This window comes from Camelus bactrianus, chromosome 4 (genome assembly GCF_048773025.1).
Source record: "Camelus bactrianus isolate YW-2024 breed Bactrian camel chromosome 4, ASM4877302v1, whole genome shotgun sequence".
In the NCBI taxonomy this organism is placed as follows: Eukaryota; Metazoa; Chordata; class Mammalia; order Artiodactyla; family Camelidae; genus Camelus; species Camelus bactrianus.
The window spans coordinates 33,790,579-33,804,335 of NC_133542.1; the positions used below are offsets into that span (position 1 = coordinate 33,790,579).

Here is a 13,757-nt window from a genome sequence, read left to right on the forward strand (position 1 = left end):
TGCCTTCGTCATGATGGGTGAGCCTGGAATTTCCAGGAACCACTGCTGAAAGCCTGAGGATGGAGCCACACAAGAGAAAGCAGAGATGAAAAATGGACCCAGGACATGGTGTGTGGGCCCTGAATCGAGCTGAGTCTGAACCAATTCTCCTCTAGGTTAATCTGTTAAATGACCCAGTAAACTACACTACCCTCTTTGAAAACATTGACTTGAGTTTAGTTTTCTGTCCCTTATAAAAGATTGCCAACCGAAAACTACTCTTAGGCCAGGGCTTCCCAAATGGAGTGCCACAGGGTACCCATGAGTTGGGTTATAGATTTTACTTGAGGTTGATTGCCCCAGCCCTTGGTATCTAAAAGCAGAGGACATTTGATCTGGAGTATTTTAGGTCACAGGATTATTAGGGCTCTTAGAGCTAAAAGCCAGCCCTGCATAACACCTAACCCTTACTGTCTGAGGCAGAATACAACAGGTGTTGATAATGGTGATCCTGGAGTCACTCAGAAAAGGTTACACTCCATGGGGCCTGTCCTAGTCTGCTGGGTATTATGGCCACGTACACACAGATGAGATGCTCTTCCTCACTAAATGAGGTACTCTGGAGGGCAGTGACAGTGTTGTTGGACCTTGGTCTCACCCAGTGTCTCTCACACAGAAGAAACTAAACAACATATGGAATTAAAGTATGTCATGCATACTCATTTAAGAAAGCAATTAAATACATAATATACTTTAGAAAGAGTTCTGCCCCAAATGCCCAAAAAACAAAAAGTTTGCCACTTAAACTGGTAAGCTTAAGTAATTAAAAAAAAAAAGTCCTCTTTCAGACTATAAATTCATGCATACCTGATGGTGTACACAAAAAGTTCTGGAATACTCCATATTACATTCTCTCTCGTGACCAGCAAGATTAAATACTGCATACGAGGTGGGATCCTGGGTAGCACTGTTTGACCAAGGCCATGATTATGCATCTTTCTTCTTCTCTGAAGTGTTTTACAAAAGAGTTACGAGTTGTCAAAATGAAAAACACACATTGCAAAGAGAGACATTTTGCTTCCAATTCTTATTACATTTTGAGTACCAGTCAAGGTAATCAGTCATATTAAAAATATATAATTTAATTCTCAAATAAGAACTTTGTTCATCTTTCTCCTAAAGTACATTGTCAAAAGAATCCAAAGCTGAATATATTCTGTGGCTGATGTACATACGCTGATGGACAGCACAATGTTCAGAAATTAAAGCAGAAATAGTCTCCTTCTGTAAAAATAAACTTGGCCCCAGAGAGGGGGAGAAAAAAAGAAAGCAAGAGCAAACATAAGGAATATGCAAAACTTTAGAGGAAAATTCTTTCAATTTAAGGAACTGCAGCACCTGCAACTTTCAGCAGGTCGCTCAGCGTACCACACATCTGCTGTATCAGTGCTTCCACGGTGCTCTTCTATAAGCGCATGCTAAATTAACTTAACATAACAGAACGGTAAAGCAAAAATAACTACACAACAATTAGTCCACCGTTACCCAAGGGGTAACAAATTCACAAATAATGAATCCATCCCCAAATTTCTAGCCTTCATGATTTTTTGATTTCTAGTAAGGCCTCCCCTCACAGATTTATTGAAAGGTTTTGCATTCCAGCAAGCTCACTCTCCTTTCCTATAAAGAAGGAGGAGTGAAGTTTGCTTTGCACAGGTTGGTGGACAACTATTACCATTTTTCCTAGGGCAATTTGGGTTTATCTAAATACAGATTAAATTTAAATACAGGTGAGAGGAAGTCACCCCTTGGCTAGATGGTGACTGACCATTCAGCAGGAGACGCTGTTTATGCCTTGTTTTGCGCGATAATGGGAAAAAATATGCCGTAATAAATACACCGGCACCTCTGATGAACCATACTCCACTACTTCCATCGCCTAGCACGCCCCAAATCTGGTCAGACCCCATTAGGGTGTAATTGCCATCGTCACTTGGATCCCAAAGCTTCCAGAATGCTGTCTGGTCAGGGAGGATGTGATCTGTCCTGTGTGGTAAATGTCCTATGTTTTAAGTACCAGCGGGTCCTTCTCCGGGGTCACAGGGCCTCAGTCTTCATGGGTGAAGATAGCTTTCCTCAGCTGCCCTGTGACAACTGGGTTTCACATTTCCTGAAACTAGATCTGTGGAAGGAGTCTCTGAAATTACGGAGAGAGAGGGAGAGAGAGAACAGAGGAAAGAAAGATCAATTAGCCTTTTAGAAAGAGGGAGGGGGAAAAAATCACTCACTAGAAAAGGTCACCAATCATGGAGAACCCAATAAATACGTAAATAAGGGAAGATGCCGCCATCCCTTCACACTGTGCGGGAAGAAACGCAGGCAGCAATTGGGCCCTGGGAAGACGGCGGACAGAGGCCGCGTGCAGGGGCCTCGGGGAGCTCAAGGAGGAGGTGCGGGGCGGGGATCAGGACGCCAGCGGGGCGGGTCGCGCGCGCTCTGGCGGCTTCCCTGACTCCAGGCCCGCCCCCGCTCGCCCCGGTCCTGCGCTTCTGATTGCTGAGCCTCACGCCTTACCCTTCATCCTCCTCTTACCTCTTTTGACTCTCAACTCTGAACAGCGGCTTGTAGAGTTCTGGGATTTTCCGCTCGATCATTGGCCTGAGGCTCTCTTTCAGCTTGTTGTAGTTCTTTTTGAGTTCCTGCTGGTACTCCCTCTGGTCTGTCGTGATGAGACGCTTGTTTTTTTCCACGGCTTCACCGCATCTGAGAGGCAAGTATCAGGGTGGGGAGAGAATGAGGTGACACTTCATATGCGCTTGAAGTGCTTAGAAATTTTCATATATTTAACTCATTTAATCTTTACAGAAATTTTGAGGTCGGCTAGTATCACCGTCACACCTCAGGTGAAGAAACTAAGGCACAGAAAGCTTAAGTAACTTGCCTAGTGTCACAAAGCCAATAAGCTGCAAAGCAGGCTTCAGAGGGGGGAGTATTCCAGCCCCAGAGTCTGTCTCCCAGACAACGTGGCACATACCATAGAAGAAAATCATGTTACTTAAACCTGATGAAGCCTTACCTTTTATTTTATACTGTTCTATCCAAGGGAACTTAACATTCGACAAACCTTGAAGGGACAACACAATGGTTGAAATTCAGCTGACATGCAATACACAGTAATAATCTGTTTTCCTTCAGACAAATAGGATCCCTGTGATTAATGTGGTTTAAACTGTTTTCCTAATAGTGGTGCTAGATTTAGCTATGTTACGGGGACACCCAGACCTTTTTACCTAATCATTTCTATTAAACATGTTCAGGATGACAGTCAAAGGTAATGAGGGTGGCATGTAGCTACGGCCACAGCTTCATCATGGAATTAGCCTGCTGTGGAAGAATGACTCCATTTAATTTACCCCAGAAGCCAAAAAAACTCCCTTAACTGGATTTTTGCCCATCTTTTAAATTTGACATCAATTGAAGCAAATTGTAGGATACCTAAGGTTACATACCAAAGGTTTCAGGGAAGAGCTAAGAAGGGGAGGTGTGTAGCCTTTGAATCCTGAGAAGTCTACATCACCCCTTATTATTGTTTTTATTGCCTCAACTAACAGTTATGAGCTACCACCACATGTAAAATGAAATCAGTTTCAGGTGAGTTAAAGGCCCGGGCTTGTAACATTGGCAGACTGCAAGGGCTGCAGAAGCTAACTGCTAACTTGGGGATGTCTACTCTGCAAATCTGGGGAGAAGTAACTACATTCTCTGTGTTTTTTATTATCAGAAGTCATAATAGGTAGTTTAGCATATACTGATCACATACTATGTGCCCTAGACTGGGTTAGATGCTTTACATGTGGGCAGAGCTGGGGTTGAAACTGAGTTCCTACTCATTAGCACAATGAATTAACTGTTGAAATCCTCAGTTCTCTCATCTGTAAAATGGGGACGTAATCTCATACAATCGCCGAGGGTTGTTGGGACAATTCATTGAGAAGCTGTGATGCTAAGATTTTTTTTTTTTGAATGGCCACAGCAATAATTGCCCATCCTCTGTGCTCTTGCAGAAACTTGCCACACTCCCTTCAAAAGTCAGGTGGTCATTTATGACTGCCTCGGTGAACGCAGCGTGGTGGAAGTCATGCTGTGCCACTGGGTAATAAAAGGCAATATAGCTTCTGCCTGGTGCTTACTCCTTTCTTCTCTCTCTCTGTCTCAGGACAGGCACCTTTGGAATCCTGAACCAACTGCTGTTTGAGTATTCTCAGCCCAGACACCAGACATGTGAGTGAGGAAGCCTTTGGATGCTTCAAGCCCCAGCCACCATCTGACTGCTACTGAGTTAGAGTCTGAACAAGAATCACCTAGCCAACCTCCAGAACCACCTACATAATAATTAAATGTCCTTGGTGTTATTTTAAGGCACTAAATTTTGGGGTAGTTTGTTGCAAAGTAATATATATATGTGTGTGTGTGTGTATATATTTAAAACATAGTGTTTTAAAAAGACAAGTATTTTAAAAAGATAAGTGGAGTGAAAAAATTCATCTGTTTGTAGTAACTTTCTATTTTAACAAATTTTATAACTTATAAAATTGTTTCATGTACATTTTCCACATTTATTTCTTCCTTCCATTTGGATTATATTCTTTAGATTTTCTTATTAAAATTAATTTCCACTATGTTAATTTAAACCCATAAACTAAAGTGAGCCATGCATTAAACTTCCCTCCCAAAGAACCACATCTCTTGGGAAATGTACACAGGATCATATAACTACACTGCAAATAATTTTTTTAATGGTCTTATCTGTAACATTTTCATTAGGTCCACGAACATCTGAATTGTGCTACTCTCACTCAGTGATACCACTGTTCCAGATAGCCACCTCCTTTGGGGCTCCCTTTGTTGATAAATTCACTGAACAAAAGCATTCTCTTATAGTCAGTGTGCTGGGGTTTTTCAGCAGTCAGAATCCTAAAGAAACCAGACAGATGGGGACTAGAAAAGGCAGGAAGTTGTGCCTCCAGAACATGGTGCCTGGCTTTTGTAACTTTCACAGTCCTCTATCTAAGGAGGTAGGTGTCTCTTCTACAGAGAGGGTGGTCATGTAGCCCTCACCTTCTGCACTTCTTGCCCTCCCTCCTCGGTGATACTCCTTCAGCACAGCTCACACATCAGTCCCTCAGAATGGCAAAAAATTGCTAGTTGCTTTCTCAACATCCATTCCCTCTTCCTTAGTAACAGAACTCCAGGTGGTATACCCACCTGGAAAATTATATTCCCTAGCCTCCCTTACAGATAGGGACAGCTGACTGGGATATAAGATGAGATCACTAGGTAAAGCTCTTTTAATGGGTATAGCCTTTTGCTCTTTCCTCATTTCTATTCCTTATACTTGCCTAGGATGTGGTTGCGATGGCCAGAGCCCTAGCAGCCATTTTGTGGCTATGAGGATGGGTACACCATAACCAAGATAGCAGAGTGAAAGAATGGAAAGAGCCAGGGTCTCTGATGACTTTATGTGGCCACCACACATCTCTGATAAGACTATCTCTGATCTTATTTTATACAAGAGAAAATAAGTTTTCATCTTATTTAAGCCACTCTTACTTTCATTCTCTGTTACTAGCAACTGAATGTCATTCCTAGAGAGAAAAGCACAGCACTGTAGTAAAAAGGACAGACTCTGGAGCTGGAGTTCTCAGCTCTGAATTCTGCTTCGCTGCTTACTGGCTTTGTGACAGGAGGCAAGTTACTTAAGCTTTCCATGCCTTAATTTCTTCACCTGTGATGTGACGGTGATACTAGCCGACCTCATAAATGTTTGTAAAGATTAAATGAGTTGAAAATATAAAATGCTTAGAATAGTACTGGGGCATAGCTAAAATCTAGAACACTTATTTTTATTATTCCTGATAGGTCCAGTCTGAGTGCAGAAACTATTCAATATGAAAATGATGATAGACTATTAGAGATTTCTATATTCCAGTCCCTTTCTTCCCCCATAGTTAATGAAACTAAGATGTGAAGAGATGAAGTGCCCTGTCTAGAGTCACACACCTGTGGGAACAGCAGAGGTGGATGGAAATCCAGGGTCCCGCTGCTCCCAGGCTGATGTCTCAACAGCCCCACTATGTCTTATGGTACAAACCTTATGGGGGCAGACAAGTCTTGGGCAGACAATGCCTACATTTAAATCAGATTAAGTCTCCTTCCTACTTAAATTGGTCGGGTCTCTATTTGCCCCACTGAATACTATTATACTTTTCAGTCACTTAGTATGTGCCAAGCCGTATCCTAAGCTCTATGAATTGACTGTTTTTACCCTGATACTAACTTTAAGAGGTAGTTATGACTACTATCCCCATTTTACAGTTGGGGAAACTGAGGTTGTGTAACTTGCCCAAGGTCACAAAGCTAGTTAAGGCAGAGTGGGTGTTTGAACCTAGGTGACCTGGCTCGACAACCCCAGTTCTAACCCCAACACTACAAATGCTGCCTAGGAAAGACCTTGACCCTTCCAGCTAGAATCCAGGCCTTGGTCTCAAGTTGGAACTATTCTCTCTGGAATCCCAGTTTGTGGTATTCTGCCTTTCTGATCATCTTCCTAGTAATACTTTAGCAAGCTTCTACCTGAGGCCCATTGAAAAAACATAGCTGCTAGAAGGAGGGGAGAGACACTGGAGAAACTAAGAGATTGGCCCCCATCCTCCTCCTGTGACTGGAGTGACACATATGCTCCAGGCACTTAAAGGTAAGGGAGGATTATTTGGGGGCAGGGCACCGAAGGGCATCCGGCCTTTCCACCCGAAGCACTGCAGTGGGTGTGAGGGTCCCATGGCAGAGCCATCTCCCTGGGCACTTCCCAGTGGCTTTCTCTAATCCTGCCCCCTTCATGTCTTCCATCCCAGCCTGACCTCTACCAAATCCCAGATCCAAGGGCAGCCTGTCCCAATGGAAGACTAGTTTAATTCGTGGTTCTGCCAGTTACTTGCTTTGTGACCTTGGGCTAATCATAGTCTCCTTTAACCTCATTTCCTTCATCTATAAAATGGGTTTATGGGGATGAAATGGTGTCGAGTGTGTGATGACCTGACCAAGTGGCTGTGAGCGAGGAGGCCTGCCTCTCCTAGAGCAAAGTAGGGGTGACAGACCATCATCACCCCCACTTTGCTCTAGTGTAAAAACATGTTATACTTTTCGATCATTTAGTATGTGCCAAGCCCTATCCTAAGTATACAGTGAGCAGATGGCCATTTATGAGGCAGCAAGAGGTTTTTCCCAGGAACAGAATCTACTGCACCTTAATCTTGGACTTGCCAGACTTTGGCACTGTGCACTCAGTCTGTGGTGCTTTGTTCTAGTGGCCCAAGCTAAGACAGAAATGTAAGAAGAAGAAAACTTAAAAACACAGACTGGCAGTGTTTAAAATGGTCTGGGTGCTTTGAGGGGCAGAGGAGGGAAACAGAATGTTGTACCCCTTCTTCTTGGCTTCTGAAACCCTGATGTGTTTTTTCTTATCGTGAGAAAAAGGAGGAGGGGATCGAGGTCCCAACTGGCAACTATCTGAAGAACTGCAGGACTGGCTGGATGAGCGTCAGCTGCAGCAAGTCAGCCTGCCAGGTTCTTCCTGGCTCTATCCTGTTCTGCTACAGCTGAGTCAGAAAGGCCACTGCCCAGCAGTGGGGCCCAGCCACAGTGTACCCAGCAAGCATGCATTTCCGCTATTGGCAGTCAGCATCAGAAGGCTCACTTATGTTCACCTTGGAAATCTAGGCTTATCGACCTCCAGCCCCAGTCTGCTGAGCAGCTGGAGCTCACTCAAGGTAAAACCTGAGAACAGTTTCATCCCTAAACATTTTCCACTCCTGTGTCAACTCTGCTGACAGCAGAAGTGGGGAGAAAACACAACAGTGCAAACAACTTGACAGCACAGTTCCTCTATTCATTACAAAGCTGTAACTTGCTGATTGGACTTGAGAAGTAATTAAGCAATGGAGGAAAGGAAGGTTTCCTCATTTCCTACTTGTATTTAGGGTGTAAGTTACAGATCATCACATTCACTCCTTTAAATATACAGTTGATGAGTTTTAGGAGATTGATACAGTTATGCAGCCTTCACCACAATCTCGCCTACTTTTGGTCTATGTGAAATAAAGTAGAAGTCAATGTACTTTGACTTGGACAATGAAATAGTGAGCAGAAGTATTGTTTTGCCTGTAGACGTGTCTCACTTGTACTGGGACTTCGTACTTGCACACGTGTAGGATGGTGCCTGGAACAAAGTATGGGCTCATCCAGCTTTTGCTGAATGAACGAATGACATCTATAGTTGTTCCAAAGTGTAACAGCATGGGCACCTTTGCTGTTTTGAAGGGAGGAAAGGGAAGGCGTGGGAACAGGCGTGGCCTGAGGGATGAAGCCCGTGAGGAGGGAGGGAGGAAGAAATGTGAGATGTGGGTAATAAGCAACTCTGCAACTTAACAGCTTCTACTCATCCAGGAGCTTCAGCACCTGGGAGCTTGTTAGAAATTCAGAGTCTTAGGCCCACCCCAGACCTACTGGATCAGAGCCTGCATTTTGACAAGATCCCCAGGTCATTTGTTTGCATGGCCAAGTTTGAGAAGCACTGATGCCTATTCTTGTGGCATTGCTAGAACAGGGCAGTGGCCCACCCAGCGGTGGAGAAGCCTGATTTCCCATATGAATCACTGGGAGGGTTAGAGAACAACTTTTTATGCGGTGAATTTGATTGTGAAAATCCAGCATGTTTGCCCGCTATTAGGGGAGAAAGATAACTTAACCATCAAAAGTTTAATACGTGACTTTGCTAAAAGACTATCCCTAAGAAAACCCACTTCCTTTTGTGCGTCGTGCCTGGGACTAGCTGTACCCAGCCCCGGGGCTCTCTGCAGTCATTTGTTCTGGGGCTGGGAGCTCATTAGAAATGCATGTTCAGCTGGGATTTTATAAGGATGCACTAACTAAAACACAAAAAAATCACTTATCTTAACAAGCTTCCCTTTACATTTATAGTCTATTCAGAGTCCTGTTTTCCAATGACCTGTCTCCCCAGGCTCTCGTCCTCGTGATGGCACGCCCACAGGATGCACCACTCCTGCCAACTCAGAGGAGCCCAGATGCATCACAGACATCCCTGCCTCTGAGTCTTGTCCTCCCTTCACCAGTAATGGCTCTGTTTTCCTGCTACTCTCTTCCTACCACCCCTACACTCAAGACAAAGTTTAAGTGATGTTTTCGACAAAGCCTCCCCCAGCCACCCAAGCCTGCAAATGGCTATTCTCTCCCAAACTCTGTAGCCTCTATTTTGTGTGCTCTCAACAGCTCTTAGAACGTGCTGCACTGTGTTGTTATTTAGCCAGATAAAAGTCCTATCATCAGGAGCACAGGAGTGTCCAGCTCTTGTATTCCTACAAGTCATAGCATACCTGGGTCCTAGTGTGTGCTCATTAAACATTTCAGAGGTCCTTGTAGAGGTCCAGGGAGGCCCAGGCCACTGCCACCTTCAGGGATCTTTAAACATCACTCATTTTAAATGAAGACACATGGAAATTAAATGATCCCCTGAAAACTCCCCCCATATTTTTCTAGCCTTTTGTTCTGTGAAAATGCACGTTTACTGAAAAATTATCTAGCTTTCGTGTAATGTCAAAATTACTGTGAAATACAGGAAACAATTCAAATACAAGCCAATAAATATAATCTCTGCTTGTGTGCATGCGTATATACGTGCACGCACACTTAAAACACACAGCTACACACACTCACCCCCTCTATTACTAAGCAGCTGTTATTCATTGCAGGACAAAGAATGTTTCCTTTATACCTACATCTCATCAAAGCCTGTGAAGGAGGAAAACCTCATCCAGCACCAGCATTCTGGTGAGTTTTCACTGAGTTTAACAAACTTTCCCTTTAGCTTTCTTTATCCCCATCTGCCAAGTGAAGCTATTCCTACACTCTACATGCTACTCTAAGGTTCTGGATGAAAAGGAACACTGGTATACATTTTTCTGATGTTCCTCTCTTATGGGTGAGGTCCCTTCCTTCATTCATGAGGTCCCATCACATCCTTCATCATCATTCTTTTTAGGGCCACAGGAGTCCCAGTGTACCTGTCTGCATTGCAGTGGTTTGCAAGATGTGTCCAAAGATTCACTTCTGCCCTAGACTGAGCAGGCTGCACTTGGAGCAGATCCACTGCAGAATTCAGGAGCAGAGATGGGGCTTGTCTCCCCCTGGGAACTGCCACAGAGGTGATGCCTCAGTTTTAAAAGCTTCCTTGTATCTCTCAGTTTGAGGCAGTGTCTTTTTACATTTCTAAGAATAAGTTACTGTCTGACATGGGAAATTACAAAGACTAGCTAGTGCCAAGAAGCCTTCAGGCTCCAACGCATCAGTGGACTATCAGCACCCTGAAGGAAGTGTGGGCTGTTTGGATTCAGAAGACCTGGTTTGAACTCAGCTCTGCTACTAACTGGCTGTGTGACCTTAATGCAATCATCTCCTATCTCTCCATTTCCTCTTTTGGAAAATGAGGATGGTGATAAGACTTGTTTTACAATCAATGTGACTGTGAGGCACATGTGAGATGATAAAAATGAAAGCATGCTTAAGTGTTAGTTACTGATTACGTTTCTTTTTACTCTTTTTTGTTTTTTGGGGGCAAGGGGAAGTAACTAGGTTTACTTGTTATTTTTATTTAACAGAGGTACTGGGGGTTGAACCCACGCTGAGCATGTGCCCTACCGCTGAGCTCTACTCTCCCCACTAATTACTTACGAGTGGTGCAAGCAGTGCTGCCCTGCGCAAGCTTCTCAAACTTGGGTGTGCGTCAGAATCCCAGAGGGCTTGTTAAAATGCCGGTTGCCAGGCCACACCTCTGTAGAGTCTGACTCAGTAGGTCTGATTGGTACCTGAGAATCTGCCTCTCTAGCAGATTTCTCAAGTGATGCTGAAGCTGCTGGCCTGGGGACTGCTCTTCCAGAACCAGTGCTCTCCTGAACTCCCAGCCATTTCCCCTCTTACCGCATTATGAATTCCTTAAAGCATAATCTCAACTTGTTGTGATGTCGATAGAGTTTTGGGTCAGCTGGAATTTCGGCCAAAAATACTTGGGCTACTTCCAGTGGTCCCTGATGGAGAAAGTGAAAAACATTACTGATGTTGGAGAGAAAATGAAATTACTTGGGAGAAAAAGTTGGTGTGACTTCTAAGTTTGAGCGTGCAGTTTTGTAGTTAGTGTGACCCAAACAAAAAAATCAAGGAAGGTTTTGAACTTCTCAGGAAAATGTTGACTTCTTAGGAGGAGGCTGGAGATTTAGGGGGATACTCAAAAGTATAAATGTATTTCCTTAAGCAAATGCTATTAGTAAGAAGTTTTTCTTCATATGTAAAGGTAATATACTACCTCAAAGGCTATGTGCTTGGGTTGCTTTTCTGAAAATGGGGACTGTCTTGATCCATCCATTTATATCCGCTTGCCTAGTTGCCCAAGAAGCAAGCATCGTTTTGTGTAACTGCTGGCTTGAGTCAGAGATATTCAAAGTACAAGTGTGATCATACGCTTAGAAAGTCTTTCAGTTTCATTAAAGGATTGATATTAGCAAAGGCTTCCTAATATTTTCTGGTCTTGGAAATATTATAGTCACGTTTCCTCTCTGCTACTTCTGTTCCCTTGATGTTGCGTGGACACAATTTTTGCAGGGGAATCCAGCTGTGCCGAGGGACAAAAGAGTCATGATGCTCACTGAGTTTTTGCATGTGGAGGTGTGCAGATCTAGATCTGAAGTTAAGGAAGCGCACGAGACAGAGAGAACTAAGCTCATACTCCATGCATCTGAGACTGGCTTAGTTCCATGCTGAGCCTGGGAGTGAGGATTCTAATGGGTCTGAGAAGCTCCAGTCCGTTCTGAAGTGGCCCAATATGCTGGGTTCCAGGTCACTCCTGCTCAGCAAATCTCCTGGTTTCATCTGGTGACTGACTCAGGGTGGGATGTCCTAGACCCTTTCCCTTCTCTCCTACAGGCATGCTTACAAGCCCTGCAACAGCTCTGCCTAAGCTGGGCATGACTCAGCATTCCAACAGACCCAGAGTGGGATCGCACTGTCAGGACTGTCCCCAAGTGAAGACTTCTCCGAGAAAATGGTACCCCTTAGACGTGGTCCACTGATCTCGAGGATTTCTTTTCTACGTTGGGTTTTTACATGAAGTAGAAGAGACCGCCTCAGGTATTCAGTCTAAGTTTAGGAACATCATTTGTATGTTGATCAGACTCCTCATCGACCTCAATGAAGGCAGCATCAGACACATAATGAAATCAAAATAACGAGAACCAGAGGAGCTGCCACCAGCTGGTTTTTCTTACCTGATTGACAGTAGCTCCGACAGAGCCCTGCAGCACCATCTGAAGCATCTTGGCATCAGGGGGCTCCTGGTTAATGGCAACCGCTAACTGCAGGGTCTTCTTCTTCATGTCTTCAATGGCAACTTCGATTGGTGTCAAAACAAACTGAACATAAGACATAAATGTAGGGAGGTCATCGTCTGGTCTTATAAGCCATGGACAAACCTGGAGCTATGACAAAGAGGGCACCTGGGTTTGAAGCAGTAGCTAAGGCTTTCAGAGCCATTTAAAATAATATGGACAGGTTAAGAGGAAGGAAGGGCCTAACATTTCTTGAGTACTCACTATGTTCCAGGAAGTTTACATATATGTGTCATTTACTCCTTTAAACAACCTTCTATTCTTTCCACTTTACAAAGAGGGATTTATAAGGTTAAGTAAGTGCCACAAAATGACACAGGTAGGAAGTGGGGAGGCTGGATTTTGACCATAACAATGGCTACATTCAAAATCTGTGTTCTTTCTACACTGTTAGGTTTCCTTTCCATTTGTTTAACAGGCTACTCAACTTACAATTGGGAAAGCTATTAGAAGCACAGCATTCAAGATTTTCTTCCCTGCCATAACACAAGATTTTGGCATCGTGTGTGCCTTCTCCAACCCACCCTGAAGGTGGATTCTCAGTAAACAGAATTCTCTTAAGGGTCAACCAGATAGTTGCGAAGTTCTGTTGATTTGGAATATGGTTCTTTCTGAATGTTATAGGTGGAGTTACGTCCCCTCTAAATTCATGAATTCATTTCTTAACCCCTAGTACCTCAGAATGTGACTTTATTTGACATAGGGTCTTTATAAAGGTAACCAAGTTCAAAGGAGGTCATTAGGATGGGTCCTAATCCAATATGGGCTACCTGTCCCTATAGGAAGAGGAAATCTGGACACAGAGACATGCACAGAGGGAAGATAATGTGAGGAAACATAACGAGAAGGTGGCTGTGCACAAGCTAAGGAAAGAGGCCTCGAACAGATCCTTCCCTCACAGCCCTCAGACGGAACCAGCCCTGCCAACACCCTGCTTTTGGACTTCTGGCCTCTGGAACTATAAGACAGTACATTTCTATTGTTTAAACCACCCAGTCTGTGGTACTTTGTTGCAACAGCCATAACAAGCTAGAGCATTGAGGTTCTTGGGCAACTACAAATGGCCAAGAAAAATTGTGAGGACTCTTACTGGGACCATGAGCTTATTTCTGTGCTATGCCTACATGTCCTGGTGCTCAAAAGTCCAAAACAGTAAGAAATACAGCAGATGCCTTCTGAACGCACCTGCTCTTAGCTGAGTCATCACGTTAGGCCTCCTCTGTCCTCTGCGAAATGCACTCTCGGAGGTGGCTGCTGAACACTTGAGCC

The 13,757-nt window shown here is 44.0% G+C and overlaps 1 protein-coding gene across 4 annotated transcripts in view; it reads right to left on the reverse strand.

Annotated features, from left to right (window-relative positions):
- Positions 1-1,047: 1,047 nt before the first annotated feature.
- Positions 1,048-13,757, reverse strand: part of DOCK8 (dedicator of cytokinesis 8) — a 223,889-nt gene continuing 211,179 nt past the window's right edge. For all 4 annotated transcript variants that reach the window (XM_010967902.3, XM_074361655.1, XM_045504974.2 and 1 more), the window contains 4 exons: positions 12,369-12,512; positions 11,029-11,135; positions 2,572-2,742; positions 1,048-2,176 (listed from right to left, as the gene is read on the reverse strand). In XM_010967902.3, coding sequence (XP_010966204.2) covers positions 2,116-2,176; positions 2,572-2,742; positions 11,029-11,135; positions 12,369-12,512 — 483 coding nt within the window. In that variant the 3' untranslated portion in view covers positions 1,048-2,115. The remainder of the gene's footprint in view (positions 2,177-2,571; positions 2,743-11,028; positions 11,136-12,368; positions 12,513-13,757) is intronic.